Below are 27,620 nucleotides of genomic sequence, written 5' to 3' on the forward strand. Positions count from 1 at the left end.
GTTAAAATTTCCCATTTTTCTGATTCAGTTTTGGAAGTTATATGTTTCTAGGAATTTATCCATTTCTTCTAGGTTGTCCAATTTTTAGTAATTTTTTATAATATTCTCCTATAATCTTTTACATTTCTGTGATGTCAGTTGTTATTTCTCTTTTTTCATTTCTGATTTTATTTGAGTCCTCTCTCTTTTTCTCTTAATGTGTCTGGCTAAAGGTTTATCAATTTTGTCAATCTTTTCAAAGAACCAGCTCCAGGGTTCATTGATCTTTTCTATTTATTTATTTATTTATTTTTTTTTTTAGTCTCTAGTTCACTTATTTCTACTCTGATCTATATTATTTCCTTTCTTCTACTAGTGTTGGTCATTGTTCTTTTTCTAGTTCCTTTAGGGGTAAGGCTAAATTATTTGAGATTTTTCTTGCTTCTTGAGGTATTGCTATTATCTTCCCTCTTAAAACTGCTATGGCTGCATCCCAAAGATTTTGGGCCATTGTATCTTCATTTTCATTTGTCTCCATTTATTTTTTGTATTTCTTCTTTGACTTCTTGATTGACTTGTTTATTGTTTGGTATCATATTTTTAGCCTCCATGTAATTGCATTCTTTTCAGGATTTTTTTCTTGTACTTGACTTCTAATTTCATATAGTTGTGGGCAGAAAGGATGCTTGATATGATTTCAATCTTCTTAAATTTATTGAGACATGTTTTGTGTCCTAACATATGATCTGTCCTGGAGAATGTTCCATGTGCACTTGAAAAGAATGTGTATTCTGCTGTTTGGGTTTGAAATGTTCTGTACATATCTGTTAGTTCTAGCTGGTCTAATGTGTTGTTCAAAGCCACCATTTCTTTGTTTATTTTCTGTCTGCGTGATCTATCCACTGATGTAAGTGGGGTACTAGAGTCCCCTACTCTTATTGTATTATGTCAATTTCTCTTTTTATGTCTGTTGCTTTATTTATTTAAGTACTCTATGTTCAGTGCATAAATATTTATATTATTTTATCCTCTTCTTGGATTGTTTCCTCTATCATTGTGCAATGACCTTTTTTTGCCACTTACTAGAGTCTTTCTTTTGAAGTCTATATATCTGTCCAAAAAAAAAAAAGGCCAAAATATCTGATATAAGTATTGCCTGTCCATTTTCTTGTTCACTTCTATTTGCTTGGTATGCTTTTCTAGCTCTTTGCTTTCAGTTTCTGTATGTCTTTAGGTGTGAAGTGAATCTCTTGTAAGCAGCATATGGATGGGTCTTTTTTTTTTTAAATCTATTCAAGCATCCTATGTCTTTAATTGGAACATTTGTTACATTTATATTTTAAGAAATTATTGATAGGTGTGTACTTATTACCCTTTTGTTAACTGTTTTCTTGCTGTTTTTTAGTTCTTTTGTATTCTTTCTTCTCTTCCTTTCTTCCCTTATAGTTTGATGGCTTTCTTTAATGTTGTTTGGGTTCCTTTCTCTTCATTTTTTAAATCGATTATAGGTTTTTTATTTGTGGTTACCATTACATTTATACATGATATCTTATGTACATAGCAGTTTATGTTATTGATGGTTGCTTAAATTCAAACATATTCTAAAAGTAACATATTTCTACTGCCTTCCACATATAATGTATATGATTTCGTATTTTGCATCTTTTTAGTTTGTGTTTCCTTTGGCTGATTTTTGTAGATATAATCAATTTTGCTACTTCTCTGTTTTAATCTTCACACTGACTTTATAAGTGATTAATCTACTACCTATAATATATGTTTGCTTTTACCTGTGAAAGTCTTTCTTTTCAGAGTTTTCCTCTGGTTATGCTTTTTCTTTTCATTCAAAGAATTTCCTTCAACATTTCTCCTAAAGCTGGTATAATGGTGATAAACTTCTTAACTTTTGTTTGTCTGGGAAACACTTTATCTCTCCTTCTACTGTGAATGATAACTTTTCTGGGTAGTGTATTCTTAGTTGCAGGTTTTTTTCCTTTTAGCACTTTGAATATATCATGCCACTCTCTTCTGGCCTGGGAAGTTTCTGCTGAAAAACCAGGTGAGAGCCTTATGGAATTTCCCTTGTATGTAACTATTTTCTTTTCTCTTGATGCTTTTAAAATCCCCTCTTTATCATTACTTTTGCCATTTTAATTATTATGTGTCTTGCTGTGGACTTCCTTGGGTTAATCTTGCTAGAAGCTTCTGTGCTTTTTAGTTCAGGATGTCCGTTTTCTTCCCCAGATTTGGGAAGTTTTCAGCTATTATTTCTTCAATTAAATTTTCAGCTCCCCTTTCTCTTTTTCCTCTGAGATCCTTATAATGTGAGTAGTATCATTTTTGATGTTGTCATTGGGTTTCCTTAACATATCCTCATTTTTACTATTCTTTTTATTCTTTTTAAAATTTTTCTGCTTGGTTGCTTTCCATTCTCTGTCTTCCAGATCACTGACCCATTCTTCTGCATCCTGTACTCTGTTGTTTATTCCCTGTAGTGTATATATATTTTTTAAAATTTCAGTTATTGAATTCTTCATTGCTGACTGGTTCCTTTTTGTATTTTCTATCTCTATGTTGAAGTGTTCATTGAGTTCATCTGCTCTTAAATCCAGTATCTTTATGACCATTAGTTTGAATTCTTTATTAGGCATATTGCTTATCTCATTTCATTTAGCTAGTTTGCTGTGATTGTGTCTTATTCTTTCATTTGGCCCATATTTCTCTGTCTCTTCATTTTGTCTAACACTGTGTTTGTTTCTATGTAGTAGGGAAGCCAACCACATCCCTGCTCTTGAAAGTAGTGGCCTTTGTAGAAGAGGTCCTGTAGCACACCCTGGTCACCAGAAACAGGTGATACCGGGGTGTCTCCTATGTGGGTTGTGTGCCTGTACTGTTGTGGCAGAAATGTGTCTGCCCTCAGAGAAGTAAGCTGCAAGGATCTGCTTTGTCTGCTATGGATGCACAGGGGAGGGTTTGTCCCTGTGCTGTTGAGGTGCCTGCCTGAGGCTGCCATGGGCTCATAAGTGGACAAGATCTGTATGTTATCCTGATGCCAAAACCAGACAAAGACACTATAAAACAAAGCAAAACAAAACAAAAACCTACATCCCAGTATCTCTGATGAACATGGATATAAAAATCCTTAACAACATGTTAGCAAACAGAATTCAACATTAAAGTTAAAATCATTCCCCACAATCAAGCGGGATTTACTCCAGGAATGTAAGGATGGTTCAGTATTTGCAAATCAATCAATGTGATATATCATATTATAAAAGAAATGATAAAAACCATATAATCATCTCAATAGATGCAGAAAAAGCATTTGACAAGATTCAACATTCATTTATGATAAAAACTCTGAACAAAGTTCAGAGTTAGTTCATGAACCTAACATCATGAACAAGACAAAAAAAAAATTCATTCTCACCATTTCTACTCAACATAGTACCAGAAGCCCTGGCCATAGCAGTGAGATGAGAAGAAGAAATAAAAAGCATCCAAATTGATAAGGAAGAAGTACAATTGTCACTGTTTATGGATCACATGATGTTACATATAGGAAACCCTAAAGGCTCCACCAAAGAACTATTAGAACTGATAAATGAATTCAGCAAAGTTGCAGAAAGCAAAGTTAATATACAGAAAACTGGTGCATATCTATACACTAATAATGAAGTAGTAGAAAGAGAAATTAAGAAAATAATCCCATTTACAATTGTACCAAAAAAGAGCAAAATATTTAGGAATAAATTTAACCAAGGATGTGTAAGACCTGTACTCTGAAACCTATAAAGCAATGATGAAGGAAACTAGGGATGACACAACTGGAAAGGTATTCCATGCTCATGGATTAGAAGAATAAATATTGTTAAAATATCTATACTACCCAAAGCAATCTACAGATTCAACACAATCTCTATCAAAATATTAATAGCATCTTTTACAGAACTAGTACAAATGAACTAAAATCTGTATGTAACCACAAAATACTACAAATCAAAGAAATGTTGAGAAAGAACAAAACTGTAGATGTCACAATCCCAGATTTCATGCTATATTACAAAGCTGTAGTAATCAAACTAGTATGATATTGGCACAGAAATAGAGACATAGATCAATAGAACAGAATAGAGAGACTAGAAATAAACTTATGATTATATGATCAATTAATCTATGATAAAGGAGGGAAAGATATACAATGGGGGAAAAGACAGTCTCTTCAATAAATGGTGTTGGGAAAACCGAACAGCTACATGCAAAAGAATGAAACATTCTTACTCCACACACAAAAATGAACTGAAATGGATTAAAGACCTAAATGTGAGATGAACCCATAAAAATCCTTAAAGAGAGCACAGGCAGTAAAATCTCTGACACTAGCCATAGCACATTTTTCTAGGTATATCTTTCAGGTAAGAGGAACAAAAGCAAAAAAAAAAAAAATTGGAATTACACCAAAATAAAAAGCTTTTGTACAATCAATGAAACCAATAACAAAATGAAAAGGCAACCTACTAAATGGGAGAAGATATTTGCAAATTATCTTTAATAAGGAGTTAATATTAAAAATATATAAGGAACTTAAACAACTCAATACCAAAAAGCAAATAATTAAATTTTAAAATGTGCAGAGGATTTGAGTAGACATTTTTCCAAAGAAGATATACAGATGGACTACAGACACATGAAAGATGTGTTGGTGAGGATGTGGAGAAATAGGAACTCTCTTGCACCATTGGCGGGAATGTAACTTGGTGCAGCCACCGTGGAAAACAGTAAGGAGGTTCCTCATAATTAAAACCAGAAATGCCATATGTTCCAGTAATTCCACTACTGGGTATCAAAAAGATATATACACCCCTATGTTTATTGCATCATATTCACAATAGTCAAGATTTGAAAGCAACCCAAGTGCCTGTTTATAGATGAATGGATAAAGATTTTACACACACACACACACACACACACACACATCGAGGCCTGTAAAAAAGATTTGTGAGACCTTGTCATTTATGACAATATGGATGAAACTGGAGGGTAATATGCTAAGAAAAATATGTCAGAGAAATTAAAATATCATATGATTTCACTTCTAGAAAGTAAGAAAAAATATCTAAAAAATAAAACAAATGAACAGAGAAAGAAACAAAGAACAAATAAGCAAATAAACAAAAACTGAGACCCTTAAAAACAGAAAATAAACTGTTAGTTGTCAGAGAGGCAATGGGGGGGGTTGGGTGAACTAGATGAAAGAGATTATGAGGAACAAAATTCCAGTTATAGCATAAATAAATCTAGGAGATGAAGAATACAGCATAGGAAATGTTACATACATATTATCACAAACATTATTACAATAGTATTATAATAATGTTGTAGGGTGACAGGTGGTGACTAGTACTTATTGTGGTGAGCACTGAGTGATACATAGAATTGTTGAGTCAATATATTGACCCTATAACTAATAGTTTGTTAATCACACTTTTAAAAAAAAAATACACTGGTATGAAGTTAGAATTTGGTTTCCTCTCCGTTAAAAAGACAGTTTCTTTGGATGACTGGTTTGCTCTTGATAAACAATAGTAATGGTTGTGTGTATATGTGTTTTACCTTTGAAGTAATCTGCCTACAAAACAAAGATTCTGTCTTACCAAAATAATATTCTATATTTAATGTTGTCTTTATCAACATTAAATATGTAAGAGAACTGAGTCTTCTCTACTAAAAGAGCTAAGATTTTCTTAGAACTATTTATCATTCTGTATTTGCCTCATGCAGACTTATGACTCTGGTTAAATGGAAAACTACTTACTGTTTCACAGGAAACTATGATCCTATTTAGCCAAGTATTTTTTTTAAGATTTTATTTATTTATTTGACAGAGAGAGAGACACCGAGAGAGGAGACACAAGCAGAGGGAGTGGAGGGAGAAGCAGGCTTCCTGTCTAGCAGGGAGCCTGACACGGGGCTCGATCCTGAGAACCTGAGATCATGACCTCAACCGAGGGCAGACGCTGAACAACTGAGCCACCCAGGAGCCCCTGGCCAAGTATTAACCTTTTGATATTTTTGAGAAACTTTCCCCAAATCAAATTTTAAATGGAGTCTTTTTGGCCATGAACCAACTTTTAAGATATTTTGAGAGGGTCCCTAGAACATTTCAAAAGATTTGTTCTTGGGACACCTGGGTGGCTCAGTCAGTTGAGCATCTGACTCTTGGTTGTGGCTCATGTTGTGATCTCAGGGTCATGAGACTGAGCCATGCATCAGGCTCCACACTCAGTGCGGAGTCTGCTTGGGGTTTTCCCTCTGCCCCTCCCCTTTCACCTTCTCTCCCTCTCAAGTAAATAAATAGATCTTAAAAAAAAAAGATTTGCTCTCTCTCCTTATTAGAAGAGAGATGTTGCACTAATTTGATACATTAAATCACATGGGAAACATTACGAAATAAGAAGTAATGTTAAGCCTTCTTTATATTATATTTGTACAGATACATATTATAAATGTTCTAGAAATTGTGTAAAATTCCTAGAAATTTGATACATCCTAATATCATGTTATCAGTATAATTCCAGTTATTTTTAAAATGTTGTATGTTACAGAAATAACCAAATTTCCTTGTGAATTCCATGATAATGAACTCTCATTATACCTTTAACCATGGATAATGTTAAAGTCTTTAATTATTCACAGAAAGTTATTATCGTACTCTGATATTTTTGTAAGACTGAGGCTCAAGGGAAGAGCTTATCAAGTGCTCCTGATTACTGAGCTGAAGAAGGCTCTACCTGTCATCTGGTTCTGTACAAACATTGGAGATTTCCAAATCAAATTGACTAGGAAAAGAAATAGCCTATGTTGAGGTAGACTGTTTCCAACCAAGATACCACATCAAAGCTTCATACTTTAACTAAACATGAAACACTTCCTTCTCTTTCTTTCCTTTACTCTGGTATTGGTCTGGAAAGATAACACCATCATCTATATCTTTCAGGCCCTTGTTAAGGTGGGGTTAGGGTTTCAGACTGCTGGATTTGTCTTCAAAGACTATGATGCTAAAGACCCTGTGGTCCACCCTCTGACCAGTTTTTCTTCTATTCTTTTTTTTTTCTTCTATTCTTAATTGACCCCCACCACCACCACTTAGGAATCACTTACAAAGTCCAACTTTTATGGTCAGAATATCCATGTTTTGTTTTTCCTTTCTCTAGTTATGACTGTACTTTGTTCAGTTAAACACAAATGCATATACAAATCATAGCACATTTGCCCCCCTACATTCTTCTGATTATCTGAATCAGATCAGCTCCAATCACAAAAAGATCTCACGAGCAGTCCCCATCTTTGCAAGGCCAAAGTTGTCCTGGATCATAGGATAGCCTTTTATTATCTTTTAGCTGAACAAGGAGGTGTTTGTGCTGTGGACACCACCACTTGCACCTGGATAGCATTTCTTGGGAAGTTGAAACTCAGATACATAAAACCACTGAATAAGCCACTTGGCTTTAGAAAGTGACTCCTTCAATCTGGTCTTTCTTTGACTCATTTTATTTTGATTGGTTTGCCTTGGGGATCCTGGCTCCAAAGTGCACACCATAAAGTGGGGATTGTTCTGCTTATAATCATCACAGTAGTCTCCCTGGTGCACTGTATTCCCTCAAAAGCTTGAAATGCATGTTCATAGCTGCTAAGTGAGCAAATGGTCTCACTAAGACTGGAACATTGGAAAAAGAATGAAGAGAATGACCAACTTAAGAAATGTAAACCTGAATCTGTGACCTATGAATACCACAGAGATTCAACGATCTGAATCATGACAGGTGTGCCTGGATGGCTTAGTGGGTTAAGTCCTCTGCCTTCGGCTCAGGTCACGGTCCCAGGGTCCTGAGATCGAGCCGCGCATTGGACTCTCTGCTCAGCAGGGAGCCTGCTTCCTCTTCTCTCTCTGCCTGCCTCTGCCTACTTGTGATCTCTGTCTGTCAAATAAATAAATAAACTCTTAAAAAAAAAAAAAAAAGACAACAGGTACGTAATGGAGTCACTTGTGCTAAACCCATATCACCAAACCAAGACTTACTTCCTAGGTTAATTCCAGTTTCAATCTCTCCCAGGAATAGAATCTTAAACTAGTCAATCACTAGCACTAGTGAGGTAATCTGCTTGACAGACCCCTGCTATCCCTTAAAGGAAGGTGACCCTGCCATAAACTATCCACTCTTTGCTAGTAACTTCCTTGTTTTGCCCCCTTCTGCCTATACAAGTCATTCATTTTGTACAGTTCTTCAGAGATCCTTCCTATCTGTAGGAGGGAAGCTGCCCAAATCATGAATTGTTGAATAAAGCCCATGAGACCTCTAAAATCTACTCATTTGAATTTTGTTTTCTTAATACCACTCAACTCAACCATAGACGATGTTAACAAATGTGCATGGCCATAGTTTGAAATTTCTGCTCTCAACCATTACACCCTTCACATATATTCAACCAAGTTGTGATAACTTGAATAATTGATTTAAAGCCATATTACTTAAAGCATTTTGGTTTCTTTCTCAGTCTTACCTTCACAAAGTTTACTGTTGAATAGTAAACTGACGGAATACAATTTGGGTCATTTGGTCCTGGACCAGATCTTTTAGGGACATTCCACCTGTACGTGTTTATTTCTCCTGAAGCAAATGAGAAGAAATAGAATTTATTAGTGTTACCTTTGTTTCAGATGTTTTACCTGAAGAAATAAACAGATCTTTATATATTTTGGTTAATGTTTATTGCTAGGGAGAATTACTCATCCATTATAAATGTTCCAATTAAACCTACATCTTGATTTTCTGAATTTGCAAAATGGCAGATTTTTCATTCCAGACTACAAATTCCTTTCTAATTTGACCTTTCTGTTATCAATGGATGTTTACTCAAGACATGAAAATGTATTGTATTCCTCACTGTTTTTTCTCCTCAAATTTCATATCTCCCTCCCAAGAGCTAAGCTTGAGTACACTTGAGTTACTGTGGGACTCAGCCTTGATTTCTGATTGACTCACTAAGGAGCTTTATAAACTCTTACTGCTGAGGTCTCATTGCAAACCAATTAAATTAAAGTATCTGGAGTCTAGGAATAGGGCATCAGTATTTTTTTAAAAAGCTTCTCAGTTGATTCTATTGTGCAGACCCATGATATCTATTTAGAACCGGAGAGAATCAGAGAGACTTAGTTCCAAATCTCAACCCTATCACTTCTTATTTATCTAACTTTTGACAAACTACTTAACTTCACTGACCTTTAGTCTCCTCACTTGTAAAGGGGATTAGTCATCCCACTTTTCAGATTGCTGTTAAGATTAAATAAAATAAAATACCTAGGTTAGTGCCTCACATTGAAGGCAGTTAATAAATGTTCATTCATACGTGTGCTACAACAAATGAATGCCAGGCACCACATCTATGCATCCCCTGTGGCTGACCCAGAGCCTTGCAGAGGAGTCACAAATAAACTCACATACATTAGCAAGATAATCACATTGTCAAAGTCTCAAATGAAAGCCACATTTAAAGTGCTATCTCCTTGTGGTGTGTATACACACACACACACACACACACACACACACACACACACAATGGAATACTATGCAGCCATCAAAAGAATGAAATCTTGCCATTTGCAACAACATGGATGGAGCTAGAGGGTATTATGCTGACTGAAATAAGTCAGTCAGAGAAAGACAATTATCATATGATCTCCCTGATATGAGGAATTTGAGAGGCAGACTGGGGCATTTGCGGGATAGGGAAGGGAAAAATGAAGCAAGATGAGATCAAGAGGGAGACAAACCATAAGAGACTCTTTTTTTAAAAAAATATTTTATTTATTTGACAGACAGAGATCACGAGTAGGCAGAGAGGCAGGCAGAGAGAGGCGGGGGGAAGCAGGCTCCCTGCTGAGCAGTAAGCCCGATGCGCGGCTTGACGCGGGGCTTGATCCCAGGGCCCTGAGATCATGACCTGAGCCGAAGGCAGAGGCTTCTTAACCCACTGAGCCACCCAGGTGCCCCCATAGAGACTCTTAATCTCACAAAACAAACTGAAGGTTGCTTGGGGGAGGGAGTTATGGAGAGGATGGTGGGGTTATGGACATTGCGGAGGGTATGTCTTATGGTGAGTGCTGTGTCGTGTGTAAACCTGACGATTCACAGACCTGTACCCCTGGGGCAAATAATACATTATATGTTAATAAAAATAATTAATCAAAAAAATAAATAAATAAAAATTGCTATCTCTTTTTGAACTGTCTAAGTCCCATCCCTTCTCATCTGGACATACAGCCTATAGCTGAGTGCAAGCCACAAGGCAAAACAAAAATGATGCTTGTAGGTCACTCCTCCATATTTGCTGATCCACCGGTAGGTTAGCAATATAACCTTGGGTCTAGTTTCCATTACCTTTAATAATAGCCCCTCTGCCTTGTTAATTGCAAGAAAAACCACTGATATTTAGCGTCCTCAATGCGAGTGGCTAAGGGGAGGTATTATTAAGGTTGGAATGATCCATTATTCACCCCACTGGGGAGCACAGTTCTAAACAAAAGAAGATGTTCAGGACATGCATGTCGAGTGGCGGCATGAAAAAGAAGGAAAAGGAGAAGAAGAAATTTGAGAGGGATTGCTTTGCTTATCTCATGCATGCCTGAATTAACCATTCTCCAACCTGTCTGGATTTTGTGCAAGAAATTAATTTCTTCCTCCTACCCTCCCCCACCCCCCGTCTCTGGGCTCTCCTGAGTCTTTCAACCTTGTCAGACAGAGACCCTTGTGGAGATTCTCTCCCTCCAAGTTCCAGTGAGTAAAAGCCTCCTTTGCTATGTTCTAATCATTCTTCCCTCTACCCCCATAACCCCATTAAGGACACTTAGAAGGCCAGTCAGCACAGAAGAACTATGTCCCTTGCCAGTCCTCACCATCAGGGCATAGCAGCCTGTGAGGGCTCACCCCAGCTGACCCACAGCCCTGTCGGAGCCCTTCCCCAGGCCTGACTGGCACCTTCTTCCTCCCTCCTGAGTTACTTTTTGCCATCAAATAACTTTAGTTGCTTTTTTGACCCAACTAAAACCAATTCCCTCTTCATAAAAGTGAGACATCCAATACAGAAAATGTAGAAAGTACAAACAAGGTGAAGATGTAGAAAGGAGCATCACCCTATTACTTAAAATACTATCTCAAAGATGCAACCATTATGAACATTTTGGTTTATTTCCTTTTTAACCTTTGTTCTATACCTGTATTTTGCTTAACATGATACCACAAGTTTTTCCCATGTCATTAAAACCTTCTTAAACATCATTTAATGGCTGTGTAATAGTTCATCAGAAGGATAGTCCAAAATGTGTTTGAGTATCTCCCTATAGACAGACATTTAGAATGTTCATGAGAGATTTCTTGAAGCAGCAAAAGACAGATTTCTGAACTGGGGGAAGTGTGGGGTGTGGAGTGGCAAGAGAGGATGGAATTGTGGCCAGTGAAGATTTCTTTTCCTCAATCCCATCCTTGTAGGAATATCTAGCTAATTTTTTCTCATGATGCATTAGATTGTTTTCTTTTCTTCCTTCTATGCATCTTTAACATTTTACAGGTTTATATGACCTTTATTGCAATTACTATAGTATTTAGTATTATATACATGTATGTATATATACATATATATATATATATGAGAAGTAAAATGGAATATAATTCCCCTCTAATTATTCTTATGATTGCTCTCAATTTTGTAACTGAAGGTCACAGAGGATCCTGACATTTACTACAACCACATTTCAACTGTGTAAATGTTACAGGACGCTCTTTAAAGTATGAGACCTTCTCTCCCTTCAGTATATATTTTAAAACCCAGGTAGAGTTCCACCTCTTTTAGAAAGCTTTCCCTAACTACTACTTTATTTGCTCTGAATCAATCAATCAATCAATCAATCTTTATGGATTTTCCTTCTCTGAAACTTTTGTAAACATTCCCAGATACATTCTTGAAACTCTTCACCACTTAGAATTTCATTAGGCATAATCTGCATTACTACTGAAATGATTCATCTTGTTTGTCTTTTTTTCTTCCGAATTCATTTTAAGCAACTCAAAAGAAACGTATGGCTAAGAGCAGAGGTTCTAAGTCCAACAAACTGAGGTTTCACTGTTACTAATGTATGACCCAGTCAAGTTCTTTACCCCTCTGTTCTTCAGTCATCTGTTAAATGGACATAACAATATCATATTTCCCTCAATTGTAGGATGTGCATTTTTTACATTTTAACATAACTCAAATCAAGATGCATCTTTCAATCAGCGGCATGCTAAGGTCTAATTGGCCATGTGTTCTTTTTTTTTTTATTAACAGATAAGAATAATGATGGATATTCTAATCAATGGCATCAGAGTCAATGACATATGTTAGTGTCTACCTTGTTGGGCTATTGTAAGGAAAAAGAAACTTTATTTGTTTTTTTAAAAATATAAAGCGTAGCACCTGGCAAAAGATGACATTCAATATGTATCAGCTATTATTATGTCTTAACGCATTTAGGTCCCTAATGGATGCCTAGAAACAGCATAACTACTTGGTCATTAGATGAATGATGATCCTATATTAAGAGTGACTATGTGATGGATGAAACATGTTGGCATTAAGATGAGCCTTCCAAGAGCCTTCAAAGATCAGAAAATTTCAGAAGAGAGTTGAGTCCAGTGTCCTTATCAGCATGGAGCAGATCTCCCATGTAAATTACCTGGCCTTGTGACAGATGCTTGGAGCTGCTTTCCGCTCTCCATGTCTGCAATACCTTGGGCTGAGATGGAGTAGGGCCGGTTGGCTTTGTTCTTAAATATGATCAGGATGGAGTCGCCCACCTCAGCATGAACCATTGGGCCTAAAGGCAAAGCATAAGCCTGTGAGCATTATCATTGCTCTTTTCAACACTGAAGTAATATATATGCAGTTAGTTTTAAGCAAAATAAAGCTAACCGTAGCTTCTTCCTTTAGAGGGCAATATATGTCTTATGAAATACTCATGTAGGGTTTGGCAGTCAGACAAACCAGTCCTGCTTCCTTCACTTATTTGAGACACCTTGCCTAAGGAACCTGCCTGACTCAATTTCCTCATCCATGAAATGGGTTTAATATCACCTTTCTCATAAAGATATAGTAAGGATTAAATAAAATAATGTATGCAAGGTGCTTATTTCAGGGCACTGAAACACAGTAAGTACTCAATAAATGCCGAAATTTTTACTGCTGCGGAGACGGTCTCCAGGAAAAGCCATATCCACATGATATGGTGACTTTCCATTGTAATCCTTCTGAATGTAACCTTTGGCAAGTCCGAAATTGCTCATTATCTGGTAAGTGGATATATCAATAATAAAAACTATAATGAGAATCCAATGAAATATTGTATATAAAAGAGATTTGAAGGTAAGACCAAAATTGAAACACCTATGTACTGATTTATGATCAATACAATGATTTCACTCATGCATGTCCAACGCCACTTGGATACCTTGATGAGACGTGCTCTTCCCAGCAATCCCACGTGCACGCTTCTGTTGGAAGCAGCCAGCCTGCGTGCCAGCAGAAATAGGCCCACACCCTTGCCAGAAAGGCATGTGCCTTCAATGCCCCTTGCCTACACTAAGGGCCTCTCCCTCTTGCACAAAAGCAGTTTTCTCAGTGCCTGCCCCACAGTAACAGAGCACCATACACACTGGCATCTTCATGTGGCATCGCTTCAAGGACGATGTTAACAGAATCCCATTCTGGAATCACCTCAGACCTGATCCTATGGCCCTTGGGGATTTCTTTGCATCCTTGGGTGTTCCCAGGATTCTACTTTCATAGAGAGCTATGCTCACGGTAGGGGGTCTGACTGTACCCATCCACTCTTCACCAATGCAACCCATCATTTTAGTTGCTTTTCTGAGAAGACCACAAGAGTCCTAAATAAATCTGGAATTTTGTTGGACTATTTTTACCTTTGGGAGAAAACATTTAGTATGAATCAGGAAGGGTCTGAGAAAAACGCTATTTTGTTTTTCATGCTAAAGCTAGAAAAGAAATGCATGTTTTTAAAACTGCAAAGTTAGGTATAGTTCCAGAGAGGGGAAAGTGTATGCATGTATTAAAATTATTATTTGTCATTAATTACTGCTTTCATTCCACATGGCCTGCTGTACTGGCGAGAGTGAATGTCTTCTGATTTGGGGCCTGATTGGTCACCTGGAGCATAAGGAACAAAGGGATGCCTGCCCTGTGCCCTTTGGAACTTCAGGGGCACAGGCCTGTCCCTGAGCTGCAGAAAATGAGCGGTTGGGCCTCATGCTCTTCTGGGGGAAGCACTGCTGGGCTTGCCCCTGATGGTGTCACTGCTTTGTGTCATTTCACTGAGCAGACCCCAACTGGGACTTTCTGAGAGGCAACCCACTCTTGTTGGCAGGACCAGTGAGCTTTTTTCCTGGAGCTCATTCGACATACACAGCTCCAAGGAAAAAATGTTATCACTGCAGCTGACTCTTCAGTGTCACAAACAAGCTCGCATGCCAATGTTGATAGACCAGGGTGAGGGGAAGATGGGTGGGGCATGTAATAATTTATCAAGCTAGCTATCTCGGTGCCTTTTTTAATATTAAGAAGTACTGTGTAAAGCCATACTATTTATATAAGTCACATTGTGCATTTTAAAAGGAGAACAGGAAAAAAAAAAAAGGGAGAATGGATTTCAGAAAGTCATCTAAATTAGCCCTCAGCCTAAAGATCTCATCTTTGTGATGGGGTCAGGTTTGGTGACTCCCAGGTGAAAACAGGGAAGGAGAACTGGAAGAGCTTATCTGATCACCAGGTCAGGCAGCCCAGGATTTCCGACAGGCCTGGGAGTTCCTGAGAAGGCCAAGTTCAGAGCCTTCTGAACTCAAACCAGGCCTTCCACCCTTAGCGCTCCTCTCGTGTAAGGGGTTTCTCTTTGGGTGGAATTATTTTTATGGTGCGTTCTTACGGCTCTGTGCACGGAGAATCCAGGACCTTGAAGAAATTATGCAAATACTCTGCCTGCTCTTCTGAGGCATCAAATTATTCCAAGTTAAAATGTCCTGGCTTAGCAGAGGGATGAGAAAGGGACTTGAGGGCGACAGATGTTGGTTAGACAACCCTGGTGATATAGATGGCTGTTTGCGTGTTATCTGGTCATCTGGTTGACTATATGGGAAGACAGGAAGATGTCACACTTGGATCAATGGAGTCAGGCTGCTCTGTCCCTGCTGTGCCTTCTCAGGCCACTCTTGGGGCTGGCAGTGCACGCCTGCAATCTATGCCATACCCAGGAGTTCCAGGTGTTTCTCTCGTGGCGGTCGGGCTTTGATCTCCACAAATTCTCCGTCAGTGTATTCTCTGTAAACCACCTTCTTGTACTGAGAGCCAATCCAGTTTTCAGTGTGGTTCATAAATATATCTCCGTGTCTGTAAAGTAGAAACATCAGAAATTAAAGTTGCCAGGAGGTAGAAAACCCTTGAGTGCTTCTGAGTGACTCAGGGGTACTCTGGAGCAGGGTTTCCCAAACCCGGCTGCCATCGGGATCTCCCTGTGGAGCTGGACTTTTGCACCAGGCTCTCTGGAAGTGGCGCCAGGGATCTGCACTTGAAAGCACCTCAGGGGGTTTTGATAGGAGCAGGCCAGCTCTAGCCCTGGTCTTACTTCTTGGGGACCATCGTTGCAAAGCCCTGCTGGATACTCCACGGGGCCAACCTTAGTCAGAGACTCCCATAAGATGGCCTGTTGCTTGTTGGGACTAACTAACTTCACACACACGCACATGCCTGTACACGTGTGCACACTCACACTCTATCACCCTGAATTCCTTCAGATTTCATGTGTATCATTCTGCACTATGTTCTACTTTCCCACTTTAAATACCTCAAGCCAGACTCTGGGCTGTATATTTTGCATATACACACATACAAATGTAGGCATAGTTGATTCTGTTATTCACAGGAATTGTGTTCTAGAAAGTGACCTCAAACACCGAGATAATGAATACTAAACCATGGCTCCTAGAGGAAATCCAAGGTTAGGTTTTGTAGGTCTTCACAAAGAATGCCCCTAAGAGATGCCATTTTGGCATGTGGATTATTTTGAGCTGAAAACAATCAAGACCCAAAAGGTCCAGGAAAAAACTTTGATCTTCCCCCTAACTGCCCATAGGCATTTAGGTAGAGGACCCAATCCCATTATAACTACATTATAATATGAACTAGGGGTGGGAGACAGGGAGGAATTTAGCAAAGTCTGTTTGTTAAAATTCTTCTCTCTGTCTCCTTGTTTCTGAGTTGCCCAGCCACCATTTGTTTACCTAACATTTACTCTTTTTCATCTTCTTATGAATTGCTCTCCTTTTCTTTGAAGTCCCAGACTCCTTCCCCCTTCTCTTTATATATCGAGTTTTGCCTGTCTTTGGAATCTCTCATGTTTATGTGGATTCTCCCTGTGTACATAAATTTGATTTTCTCATGTCAATTTAATTCTTAGACCAGCCAGAAGAATCTGAAGGGTAGAGGAAAAGCCACCTCCCCAACCTTCCAAAAAAAAAAAAAAAAAAAAACAACCCCGTTTCTTCAAACCTCTGGTCACAATGTTTTCATCAGCTGATTAATAAATATCCTTAACTTATGTGTGTTGCTGTTTAAAGACATCTTATTCAGGGGTACCTGGGTGGCTCAGTGGGTTAAAACCTCTGCCTTAGGCTCAGGTCATGATCTCAGGGTCCTGGAATAGAGTCCTGCATCGGGCTCTCTGCTCAGAAGGGAGCCTGCTTCCCCCTTTCTCTCTCTGCTTGCCTCTCTGCCTACTTGTGATCTCTATCAAATAAATAAATAAAATCTTAAAAAAAATAAAGATATCTTATTCAGTATGTATTGCTGATTCATTGACTTTAAACTCATGGCCAATAGCACTGTAACTGGTGCCTGAATGAAGCTTATCTAACATGTATTTCCTCTGTAAGGCACATCACGGCCTTCTCATACTTGAGAACACTAGGCAGTGCTACTCTGGGGGGGCATTTTAAACAGCTAAGTCACCCAAAAAGCACACATATACACACAAAAGTAGCACTAAAGGGACCACAAGGAGGATGTCTGTTTACACTGAAAGTTGAAACAAGGAGGCAGAGGGATGCCTCGTTTGTCTGACCTCAGCTGGGAATGCGCACATCGGGTGACACAAATCCTTTGCTGCTTTACACATCCCTGTAAATGACCCCCAAAGCACCTCAAAACTTGATTTTGGTATTACAAATAAATTTCAGCAAGAAGGCAAATTCACAAACATGGAGTCTGCAATAGTGAGGGTTAACTATGTGTTTAATCCACCACCAAGATAGATGGTCACAAGCGATGAGGAAAAAAACCCTATCAGTTTTACCTATAAAACATGGTATGTCCATTTCCCTCCCTTAAACTACCTGCACTCCAACCTAAGCCACCTACCTCACTTACCTGTGTGAACTGGGTTGTTCGTGGTCATTCTACGTGCCTCTCACACTCCTCCCTTCCCCCTCTCTTCTACACTATAGGCAGAGTGATCCTAACCTGTGCATTCAACCAAGTGAGTCTTTGTGGAAAACCTGTTGTTGGCCTCCCACTGCCCAGTTCCCCAAATTCCTCACAACCCTTCACTATCTGCCTCTGCCAACCTCCCAAGCCTCCTTTCCCCTCACTGGCACCACACACACTCTGTTTTGGTCATTCTGAACATTCTCTCTCAAGCTCCACATGTGCTTCCCACCTCTAGGCCTTCCAAGTGTTCTCCCCTGGGCCAAGAACACAGTTGCCACCTCTTCAACTAGCCTATTTCTCAAGTCCCAGGATGAAGACTGCTTCCTCAAAGAAGCTCTCCCTGGCCACCTGCTTTCTCCCTAGCTCTCCCCGACATGGGGCCATGCACACCTGCTGTGGGCTCCGTCTGTGCCCAGCATTTCCCCTCTCATAGTGATGATCTCGCTCAGTATGCTTGGTCTCATGTCTTCCCCATGAGCCATGAATTCTGTGTGGGAAGGAAACTCACCTGTCCTTTTTAACACCGTTTAACAACACTGGGTACAATGCCTAGCATACAGTAGATGCTTAACAACCAAAGATATGTACATCTTCAATCTGGACCACCTGCTTTCCAAGGGAAGACAATTTTTCTTCTACTTTCATTTTCCGAGAGTCCTAGTAACATTGCGGTAGTGACCCAGATGCCTCTGGAGCCATGCTTTACTGTTTGTCAGCTTTCCTGGTCTGCAAAGTGGGGTGATGACAATGCATTGGCCTCCCGGCACAGGTGTTGGGAGGCTGTGGGTTGAACTCTGTAAAGACCTGCACCAGATACACACCAAGCACCATGTAAGCGCTTGCTCATCTGCTGTCTTGCTGGGAAGTCAGCTGAGATGCTGGGCTGAGGCTGACCAAGTGGGTCAAGGACATTGTGAGGGTCACTAGGAGATAGGGTTTTTAAAAACCCTAGCAAAATGCCTGGCACATGGTGGGCACTCCATACATGGCCGTTATTGTCTCAAATCTCACGCTGATGAAATTAAATGCCTATCAGTCCACAAGTTCAGGAGTCCGAGGAATACAGCTTTATTTCCCTAGAGCAACTCTGTCTCGGATTTTGAATTGTCTCCCACAGCACAAATCCTGGCATTGTGCTGATGAGTCCCGCTGGCTGCTTTTCTGGGATCCTGAGGCCTTCTCAGTGTGTTCTGAGAAAGCTCTTAGAGAAAGGTATCTGGGTCCCCAAGGTAAGGCAGAGAGTCTGTGCGAACCAGGATAAAGGAATGTCTCAAGGATAACCCACACTGACAGGTATGGACAGGTAAAGCCACACTCCCAAGGCTTTGGCTCAAAAGACAGAGGCATAAGAGTTGGAGGGCAGAAGGGGCATTTGTCCCTGGGCTCCCAGCTGCAGAGGTGCCTCAGATGTGCCTCTAGGAGGCCCGGTCATCTCCATCTGTACTGTTATTCTCTATGGGTCCACTGCACTTTGAATATGTGAACAGGTTCTCATTTTTCCTTTGTTTTCATTTATTTATGGGCAATATTCTGAGTGGCAGGGCAGAGGGCAAACACAGCCAGCACCCTCTATCTCTGTCTGCTGGGAGACAATCCCAGAAGACTGAGGCTGCCACCTCCTGCCAGTCCAGAGAGCAGATGGTCGGAAAACTGAAATTACCCTAAGTTTCGAGAAAATCATGATGGCTATGCCTCTTACACTCTCATGGGCTAAGAATATACATACCACAAAATTGTTATGCCATTATTTCTTTAGTTCTAGCAGCCTTTTAGTAAACATCATCATTTTAGAAAAGGCTGGATCACTCCTCGTTTCATTTTCCACTGACCCAGCATCAGTCAGGAGCTGGTATCGGCAACACTGGTTTTGCAAGACAGGAGTGTCTGGTTTAATAAATGGGTTGGTGAGTTATGGGAACAAATTTTAAATCATCCTGTCCCTGAGGCAAATCTTTTTAGAAGGGAAGAGTCATTTCATTTCTTCATTTATCCGTAAGGTGACGCTGTTCGACTTTCTTTTCCAGGAATCTATACCCTCAAAACAGGCCAACAAGTAAGAACAGGAAAAAAGACGCGTTAAGATCGGAACAGCTGGGTATAGAGGATTTGTGTGTGGCATGGCAAAAAAGAATTAGTGGGGCCAGGGGACCGGGGAGCGGATAATACAGAACAAAGAGGAACAAATACATGCAAATTAACATGGCTTGGTGGTGAGAACACAGATCTGTCCTTCAAAAAGGTCTATGTTCAATTCCAGGACCCACGACTAGAGGTTAGCCTTAACCTTCTGCACTGAATCTCCTGGTCTGTATATGGGGCAGGAAATACCCAAGCAGCAGGGTGTTTCTGAGGGGAGCGTATGAACTTGGGGGAGGAGGTCTACAGATCCAAGCTGGCAGATGCCTCTATACCCTGTACTCTACCCCAGTGCACACAGGGGAAGTGTGTGCAGGGGACCAGAGCTCACACGCCCACGCCATGCTCCAGCCCTGTGGACCCTTTGGTGCTTAGCGCTGGTTGACAGTACTGTCCCGGGAGGGTCAGTCTTGGGAACTCTCTGGGTATAGCCTGCTCATCTTAATTTGGGGATCTCTGCCAAGGCAATGCCTCCTACCTGCTCCTAGGCTGTTCCCCATCCTATGAAGGCTCTTTCCCTGCGGTCCTAAATCCACCCATCTGTTCACCTTGCCTCTGCCTCCTTCTGTACCATTTTGTCTTCACAGTCCCCCTTCACAGTCACTGGGATCTGCCTCTTTCCCCAACCCTCTCAAGCTTGGCGCTCATTCAAAGGCACACACATGCTTGGGACAGCCACACTTGCAACCAGCCACCGCGAGCAGGGGATGCCCTGAGCTGCGGGGTATACCCCCAAATGACTTCAGACGCCCCTCCCGGGAGGCAGACCGGCAGCTTGCCTCCTGTTTTGTGCTCACAATAACAGTCTCTGTCCACCAGAGTTGTGCAGACAAAACCAGGGCAATGTTAGGTGTCCCCACTTGAGAAACATCTACGGAGCATGTGCAACCCCACCCAAGAGACTTGGCGGCTTTGCCTGTGGTACCTTTCCCCTCCTGCGTCCAAGTGCTGCTTTTCGAACTCCCAGTTTTTGTTAGGGGCATAATCCCATTCTACCTCTTCAGCGGCGATGTAAAAGGTTCTTATCATCCCGTATGGCTGCTCTGAAGGGTCCTTGTTGCCACAGCTGTTGACCTCATAGATCTGATTCATGCCTCTCACAAAGTGGTGCATGGTGGAACAAAATAGCCTGAAAATACCTGAAACAGAAACGGCTTGGCGTTGTGCAGGGAACTCGACTGTTCCAGTTGTGGCTTTGGTCTGCTAGCAATCTACAGCATTCCCTTCCCCAAGAAAATAACTTGTAAGACGGATCTTTAAAATACCAATTTTATATTGTATTTTCCAGCCAGACTCCAAGGGGAATAAATCACTGTGAATATATTTACTTACCGGGGGGGTGGGGTGGGAAATACCATCTGAAATTCATCTGGAATTGGAAAATGAAAACTTGCAAAGTTGCTACCAAGAAATAATTTCTCTGGGTCTTCCCTACTGTACACACCTGTTAGAAGAGAGTTGCTCCTGGAAAGTCACCAATAGGTATGATTATCTTAGCCCAGCCCAGTTTAAAATGAACTAATTACCTGTAAGATTAATATTCTAAATTAAATTAGGGCACATTTCTGAAATCATGTATTTTGCCCTAAAGGATTTCATAAACTATATACAGTAAAATACACATGTAAAATATTACTATTAAATTATTATTATTGCTATTATTATTATTCATTAATCCTTTGAACAAAGGAGGCTTTCATTACCGTGGTAGGTCAACATTATGCCAAGTGTGAAAAAAAGAAAATCAACTAGATTTCCCTACATAATGCCAGCAATCATGTCTGAGAATTACGTAATTTTATAAAATGGTGCAATTTTCTAGATTGGCATCAGGTAGATATATCTTAATGGAACCCACCATAAAATTATATAAAACAAAATTATTGGAAGCTATTAACTGTCAGTGGAGTTATTGGATCAATAATTCTTCCTTTCCTTTCATAGAGACTCTGTTCTTAGAGGCAAGGGATCAGTGATTAGTCTCATTACCCATATCCAACGCACAGTGATAGCTTTGATCATGCTGTACATATCAAAGTATTTCAGATTACCCCTTGAGAATGAGAAGAACCCATTGTTTCAGTGGGTGCTCTAGCCCCCTCAGCACTAAGCAGGACCCTCATGAGGAAGGGTCTTTGTGAAACCAGAAGACGCTCTGAGGGCAGACATTGGAAGAGCTCCCATTTAGCAGCAATGTCCACAATTGCCAAACTGTGGAAAGAGGGGAAAGAGTCAAAATGCTCTTCAACAGACGAATGGATAAGGAAGATGTGGTCCATATATACTATGGAGTATTATGCCTCCATCAGAAAGGATGAATACCCAACTTTTGTAGCAACATGGACAGGACTGGAAGAGATTATGCTGAGTGAAATAAGTCAAGCAGAGGAAGTCAATTATCATATGGTTTCACTTACTTGTCAAGCATAAGGAATAACACAGAGGACACTGAGAGATGGAGAGGAGAAATGAGATGGAGGAAATCGGAGGGGGAGAAAAACCATGAGAGACTGTGGACTCTGAGAAACAAACTGAGGGTTTTGGAGGGGAGAAGGGTGAGGGGTTGGGTGAGCCTGGTGGTGGGTATTAAGGAGGGCACATAATGCACGGAGCACTGTGTGTGGTGCATAAACAATGAATCTTGGAACATTGAAAAAGTAAAAAAAGGTCACATAAATAAATAAACAAGCAAATAAATAAATAAAAAAGGAAGAGCTCCCACTGGGTGTGGTGTTCGCCAGAAAGCCCATTATTCACCTGTTCATCATGTTTTCCGCTAGCCAAGGAATTGTCTTCTTTAAGAACGAAGAGGAGTTTAAGGCTTTATGGTGACAGCTTCACAGATGTATACTTACTTCCCAACTCATCAATTTGTTCTTTTTTTAGATGCATAAATAGCTGTTTGTTTTTTCCTATCATTTTATTTTTTTTTCATCCCCTCTGGTAACCACCAGTTTGTTCTCTGTAGTTAAGGGTTGATTTCTTGGTTTGTCTCCTTCTCTCCTTTTTTTTATTTCCCCTTTCCTTTCCTTTTTTCCTTTGCTCCTTTGTTTCGTTTCTTATATTCCACATATGAGTGAAATCATATGGTATTTGTCTTTCTCTGACTTATTTCACTTCTCTATAACTCTGTCCATGTTGTTGCCAATGGCAAGATTTCATTCTTTTTATGGCTGAATAATATTTTATTGTATATATTACTACATCCTCCTTAACCATATTTGGGCTTCTTCCATAGTTTGGCTATTGTAAACAATGCTGCTATAAATATAGGGGAGAATGTATCCCTTTGAATTAGTGTTTTGTATTTGGGGTTAATTCCCAGTAGTGTGATTCCTGGATCTTAGGGCAGTTTCATTTTTAATTTTTTGAGGAATCTCCATACTGTTTTCCACAGTGGCTGTACCAGTTTGCATTCCCACCAATAGCGCATGAGGGTTCCTTTTTCTCCATATCTTTGACAATACTTCTTGTTTCTTACGTTTTTTATTTTAGCCATTCTGATAGGTATGACAGGTACAATTACTCATTGCAGTTTTGATCTGCAAACTCTAAGACTCCACCAAAAAACTATGTGAACTGATAAATAATTCAGTAATGTACAAAATCATTGCACAGAAATTTGTTGCATTTCTATACACTAACAATAAAGCAGCAGAAAGGGAAATTAAGAAAACAATCCCATTTACAAATGCACCAAAACCAGTAAACTATCTAGGAATAAAGTTAGTCAAAGAGGTGAAAGATTTTTACTCTGAAAACTATAAAACACTGATAAAAGAAATTCAAGAGGACACAAGAAGGAAGAAAGACATTCCATGCTTATGGGTTAGAAAAATAAATACCGTTAAAATGTCTATACCACCCAACACAAGCTACAGATTTAATACAATCTTTATCAAAATACCAATGGTATTTTTCACAGAACTGGTACAAACAATCCTAAAATTTATATGAAACCACAAACACTCAGAAAGCCAAAACAATCTTGAAAAAGAAAAAAAATTGGAGGTCTCTCAATTCCAGATTTCAAGTTATATTACAAAGCAGTAGTAATCAAAACAGGATGGTGCTAGCATAAAAATAGCCACAGAGGTCAATGGAACAGAATACAAAACCCAGATATTAACCCACAACCGTATGGTCAATCAATATTCAAGAAAGTAAGAATGACTATGCAATGAGAAAAGACAGTCTCTTCAACAAATAATGTTACAAAAACTAGACAGCAACATGCAAAAGAATGAAACTGGACTACTTTCTTACACCATACACAGAATAAACTCAGAATGCATTAAAGACCTACATGTGAGACCTGATCCCATAAAAATCCTTGAAGAGAGCACCGATAGTAACTCTCTGCATCAGCCATAGCAACATTTTTCTAGATATGTCTCCTGAGGCAAGAAAAACAAAAGCAAAAATAAACTACCAGACTAAACCAAAATAAAAGTTTTCTGCAGCAAAGGAAAACAGTAAAACTAAAAGGCAACCGACTGAATGGGAGAGGATATTTGCAAGTGACATATCCAACAAAGGATTAGTATCTAAAATGTATAAAGAAATGATACAACTAAATATCCCCAAAACACATAATCCAATTAAAGAATGGGCAGAAGACATGAACAGACATTTCTTCAAAGAAGACATATATGGCCAGCAGGCACCTGAAAAGATGTTCAACATCACTCATTGATTTGTATATATTAAATACCTATAGGTTTTTGTTTATCAGTCATATCTCAATAAAGTGGTTAAAAAACAAGAACAAAGGAAAAATATTTGAGTTGCAGCCTAGGGTCTACTCATATTTTGGGCACTATTTTTGGTCTGTAGATATGGGACAGGAATCGGTGAAATGACCAAGCTATTAAGCAGTTGCAGATTTCTACTCACTACCAGATTTAAACTGGAAGACTTTGTCATAGCTCTTTATAACCTTGGAGGGCACATGTGTAATATGCAAGGCACTGGAATAATTAACCAAGTCCCTAAAATTATTCCAGCCAGCTGTAGCTTTGAATGTCGGTTTCTATGGATTAAAACCGTTTCCCTTCTCTCCTATCTTTGATCTTGAAGAGCATATTTTAAAAAATAATTGTGTCCAAGCCATCCCTTGCCTTGGGTGATTCATAACTGATTAATTATGCTAATGTTGAAAGGTTAAATCCTCAAAGTCTATAAGGGAGGGATTGTGGAGCTCCTAGTTTCAGGCAGTTCTTGGACAAAAGTTTTGAAGCACAAGCCCTAAGTTTTTAACCAATGACACTGAGGGGCATCGAAACTGCACTTCTAGTGTGAAATAAAGAAGTAGACATCAATTCATAGAGGACACAGAGTCAGCAAGTACTCATCTTGGGTAGCATATTGGTTTCTTTTTTTTTTTTTTTAAGATTTATTTATTTATTTGTGGGAGGCACAGAGGGGCAGAGGGAGAGGGAGAGAGAACCTCAAGCAGACTCCCTACTGAGCAGGAGCCCGAAAAGTTCTCAATCTCACAACCCTGAGATCATGACCGGAGTCAAGATCAAGAGTCAGTTTCTTTTAAAAACTAATGAAAACGTTGGCTTGGAGAAATATTTTGAGTGCCCATAGCATCTGCTATCTTTATGTTTCATGTGACAGGTAACATATGCTGCCATGTGTTGCCCTGTATCTTTTATAAAAATGCCCCAATTATGTAATTAGTTTGGGAATCTCTAAGAGAAGGTATGAGTACTAGCACTTCAAGGGGCCCTCTACAGACTTCAGACCCAATGCACCTTCCCCTCTGGGGAAACCAAGGGTGCTCAACAGAATGAAAATGAAGAAGTCTCCAAGTTACTTATCAAAAGGCTATTATCTGTCTCTAGACAAGGGGAACCAGGGTCATACCCATAACTTGGAAGCATCCGGGGGCTGTCCATGCCTGGTACATTCTTCAGAGCAGCAGATAAAATGTGCCTTAAAGAACAAGAAATACCCCTTTTCTTGGGGCCAAATTATTCCTGGGAATGAATCAAGAGCACTCTCCTGGGATTTGTGTGGCAAGGTTGTTTGGAGGACTTGACTTCTGCTTTGTGTCATTCTAGATACATCTCCTCTATTCTTTATACTGTGTGTTTGGAATAAAATAGTTAGGATTGTCCAACTGTAACCAAGGCTGTTTGCCTTGAAGTGCCCAAATTCAGCCAATTTCTTCTAGAGTGTGTGACTGAAGATAGGAATTTGGTCACTGAAGACGATCCTGCCAAGTTTACCTGCATGATCCGGCTGCATGAAAACCGTAGTGGAGGTATGGGGAAACAGGGCTAGGGTGTCGCGGTGAGTCCCTCGTATGTGGATGGTGTTCCCTTGAAAATAAACTCCATGCATATCCGTGTCGGTGCCCATTCCAATCATATGCCAGGAAACTCTATCTTTTTTGCACATGGTTAGGCCCGGTTGGTTGCCAAACATAAAGCCATTAATAGCTAAATGAAAGGAAAACATAGTCAGAGCCCACGATGATCTTGTAGGTACAGAAAACACGCCATTCTAGTTGAGGATTATTAGTGGGGGGGTGCAGTCTGTTCCCGTGCTCAAGTTTAAACTATTTACAGAAGATCCTTACTACCAAAGAGTAGGTAAGACTAGAGAAAAGTCACACAGGGAATCAATGCAAATTGGAGACTAAACTGAACAATGAAGAATGAAAATATACGAAAATTGTGAAAATAGTGTATTTAACCATATATACACAAGGGCACAAGTCCTAAGAATCAATAAAAAATAAATCAGGTTTTCTCTGGCATAATTTTTTTCTGACAAATTGTTTGATAGTGTAATATGATATCCCGCAATTTGCATTTTCATTTGGCAGTTTATGAAAAGCATCGTCCTTGTAAATATATTTATGAACTTCATCAATTTCCCTAAAGCCTGCTCTAGAACTCTTGCTATGAAAATCATTTTCTTTTGAGGTTCTTCTCCTATTATCTCCTTCAAATGTCCCTTTCTCACCTTGCTAATTCATTTCATTTTGTTTTTCATTTCATCTGCCAACAGATTTGCATTTGATTCCAAGAGTTGCCAGACATCCCTTTACTGATTTATTGGATCTTGCGCCATTGGAAAAACTCACAATTGATTGTTATTGACCTTGCATGTCTGGTCAGAAGAGAGAGATTTTTTTTTTGCAGGGGAGTGGGAGCTGAGTTATAAGAGGCCAGTCTCAGGGCACCTGGGTGGCTCAGTGGGTTAAAGCCTCTGCCTTTGGCTCAGGTCATGATCCCAGGGTTTTGGGATCGAGCCCCACATCGGGCTCTCTGCTCAGCGGGGAGCCTGCTTCCCTTCCTCTCTCTCTGCGTGCCTCTCTGCCTACTTGTGATCTCTATCAAATAAATTTTTAAAAACTTTAAAAATTTTTTTTAAAAATTATAAGTGGCAGTCTTTGAGTAAATACTTTTACCTTTTGGATACTTTCATTTCCCTACCTCAGTAAAATAAAGGACCTTTGAATAATGATGACTTAGGTCATGAAGACCTTCTGAATCTCCCACAATGAGAATTGTTTTCCTCTTTTACATCAACTTCAGTCCACTGATAGTGACTACCTGGAGAAACATCTTGAAAAGAATTTAGAAACCACATTCCAACTCCGTGAGGCATGAATATATTAACTGAATAGCACTTTTTGAGGGGAGATTACATGTAATTATGTCTCACGCTTGATGTTCCTGAGAAAGATCAAGATTCTATCCCTGCCCTACTAGTTATTAATGTCCATAGTAGGAAAGAACAACTATCACATTTATGAGTGCTCTTCGTTTATAGTCCCATTATTAGAAAAAATTACTTTTTACTTCTGTGTCTCTTTTTATTTCTGTGTCTGCAGAACCAGTGATACTTGGTAATTTTACTCAGATGTCTGGGATTATTAATAGAAAGTCTAAGAAGCCTGG

General features: G+C 39.5%; 1 protein-coding gene across 2 annotated transcripts in view; it reads right to left on the bottom strand.

Moving 5' to 3' along the window:
• HEPHL1 (hephaestin like 1) overlaps positions 1 to 27,620 on the bottom strand; it is an 86,151-nt gene that overhangs the window by 15,625 nt on the left and 42,906 nt on the right. For both annotated transcript variants that reach the window (XM_032852791.1, XM_032852790.1), the window contains exons 11-15: positions 25,938 to 26,150; positions 20,624 to 20,837; positions 15,329 to 15,468; positions 12,749 to 12,889; positions 8,542 to 8,648 (exon numbers count right to left, since the gene is read on the bottom strand). In XM_032852791.1, the coding sequence (XP_032708682.1) occupies positions 8,542 to 8,648; positions 12,749 to 12,889; positions 15,329 to 15,468; positions 20,624 to 20,837; positions 25,938 to 26,150 (815 nt within the window). The remainder of the gene's footprint in view (positions 1 to 8,541; positions 8,649 to 12,748; positions 12,890 to 15,328; positions 15,469 to 20,623; positions 20,838 to 25,937; positions 26,151 to 27,620) is intronic.

Source organism: Lontra canadensis, unplaced genomic scaffold (genome assembly GCF_010015895.1).
Source record: "Lontra canadensis isolate GAN:19392208 unplaced genomic scaffold, GSC_riverotter_1.0 scaffold7, whole genome shotgun sequence".
Taxonomy (NCBI): Eukaryota; Metazoa; Chordata; class Mammalia; order Carnivora; family Mustelidae; genus Lontra; species Lontra canadensis.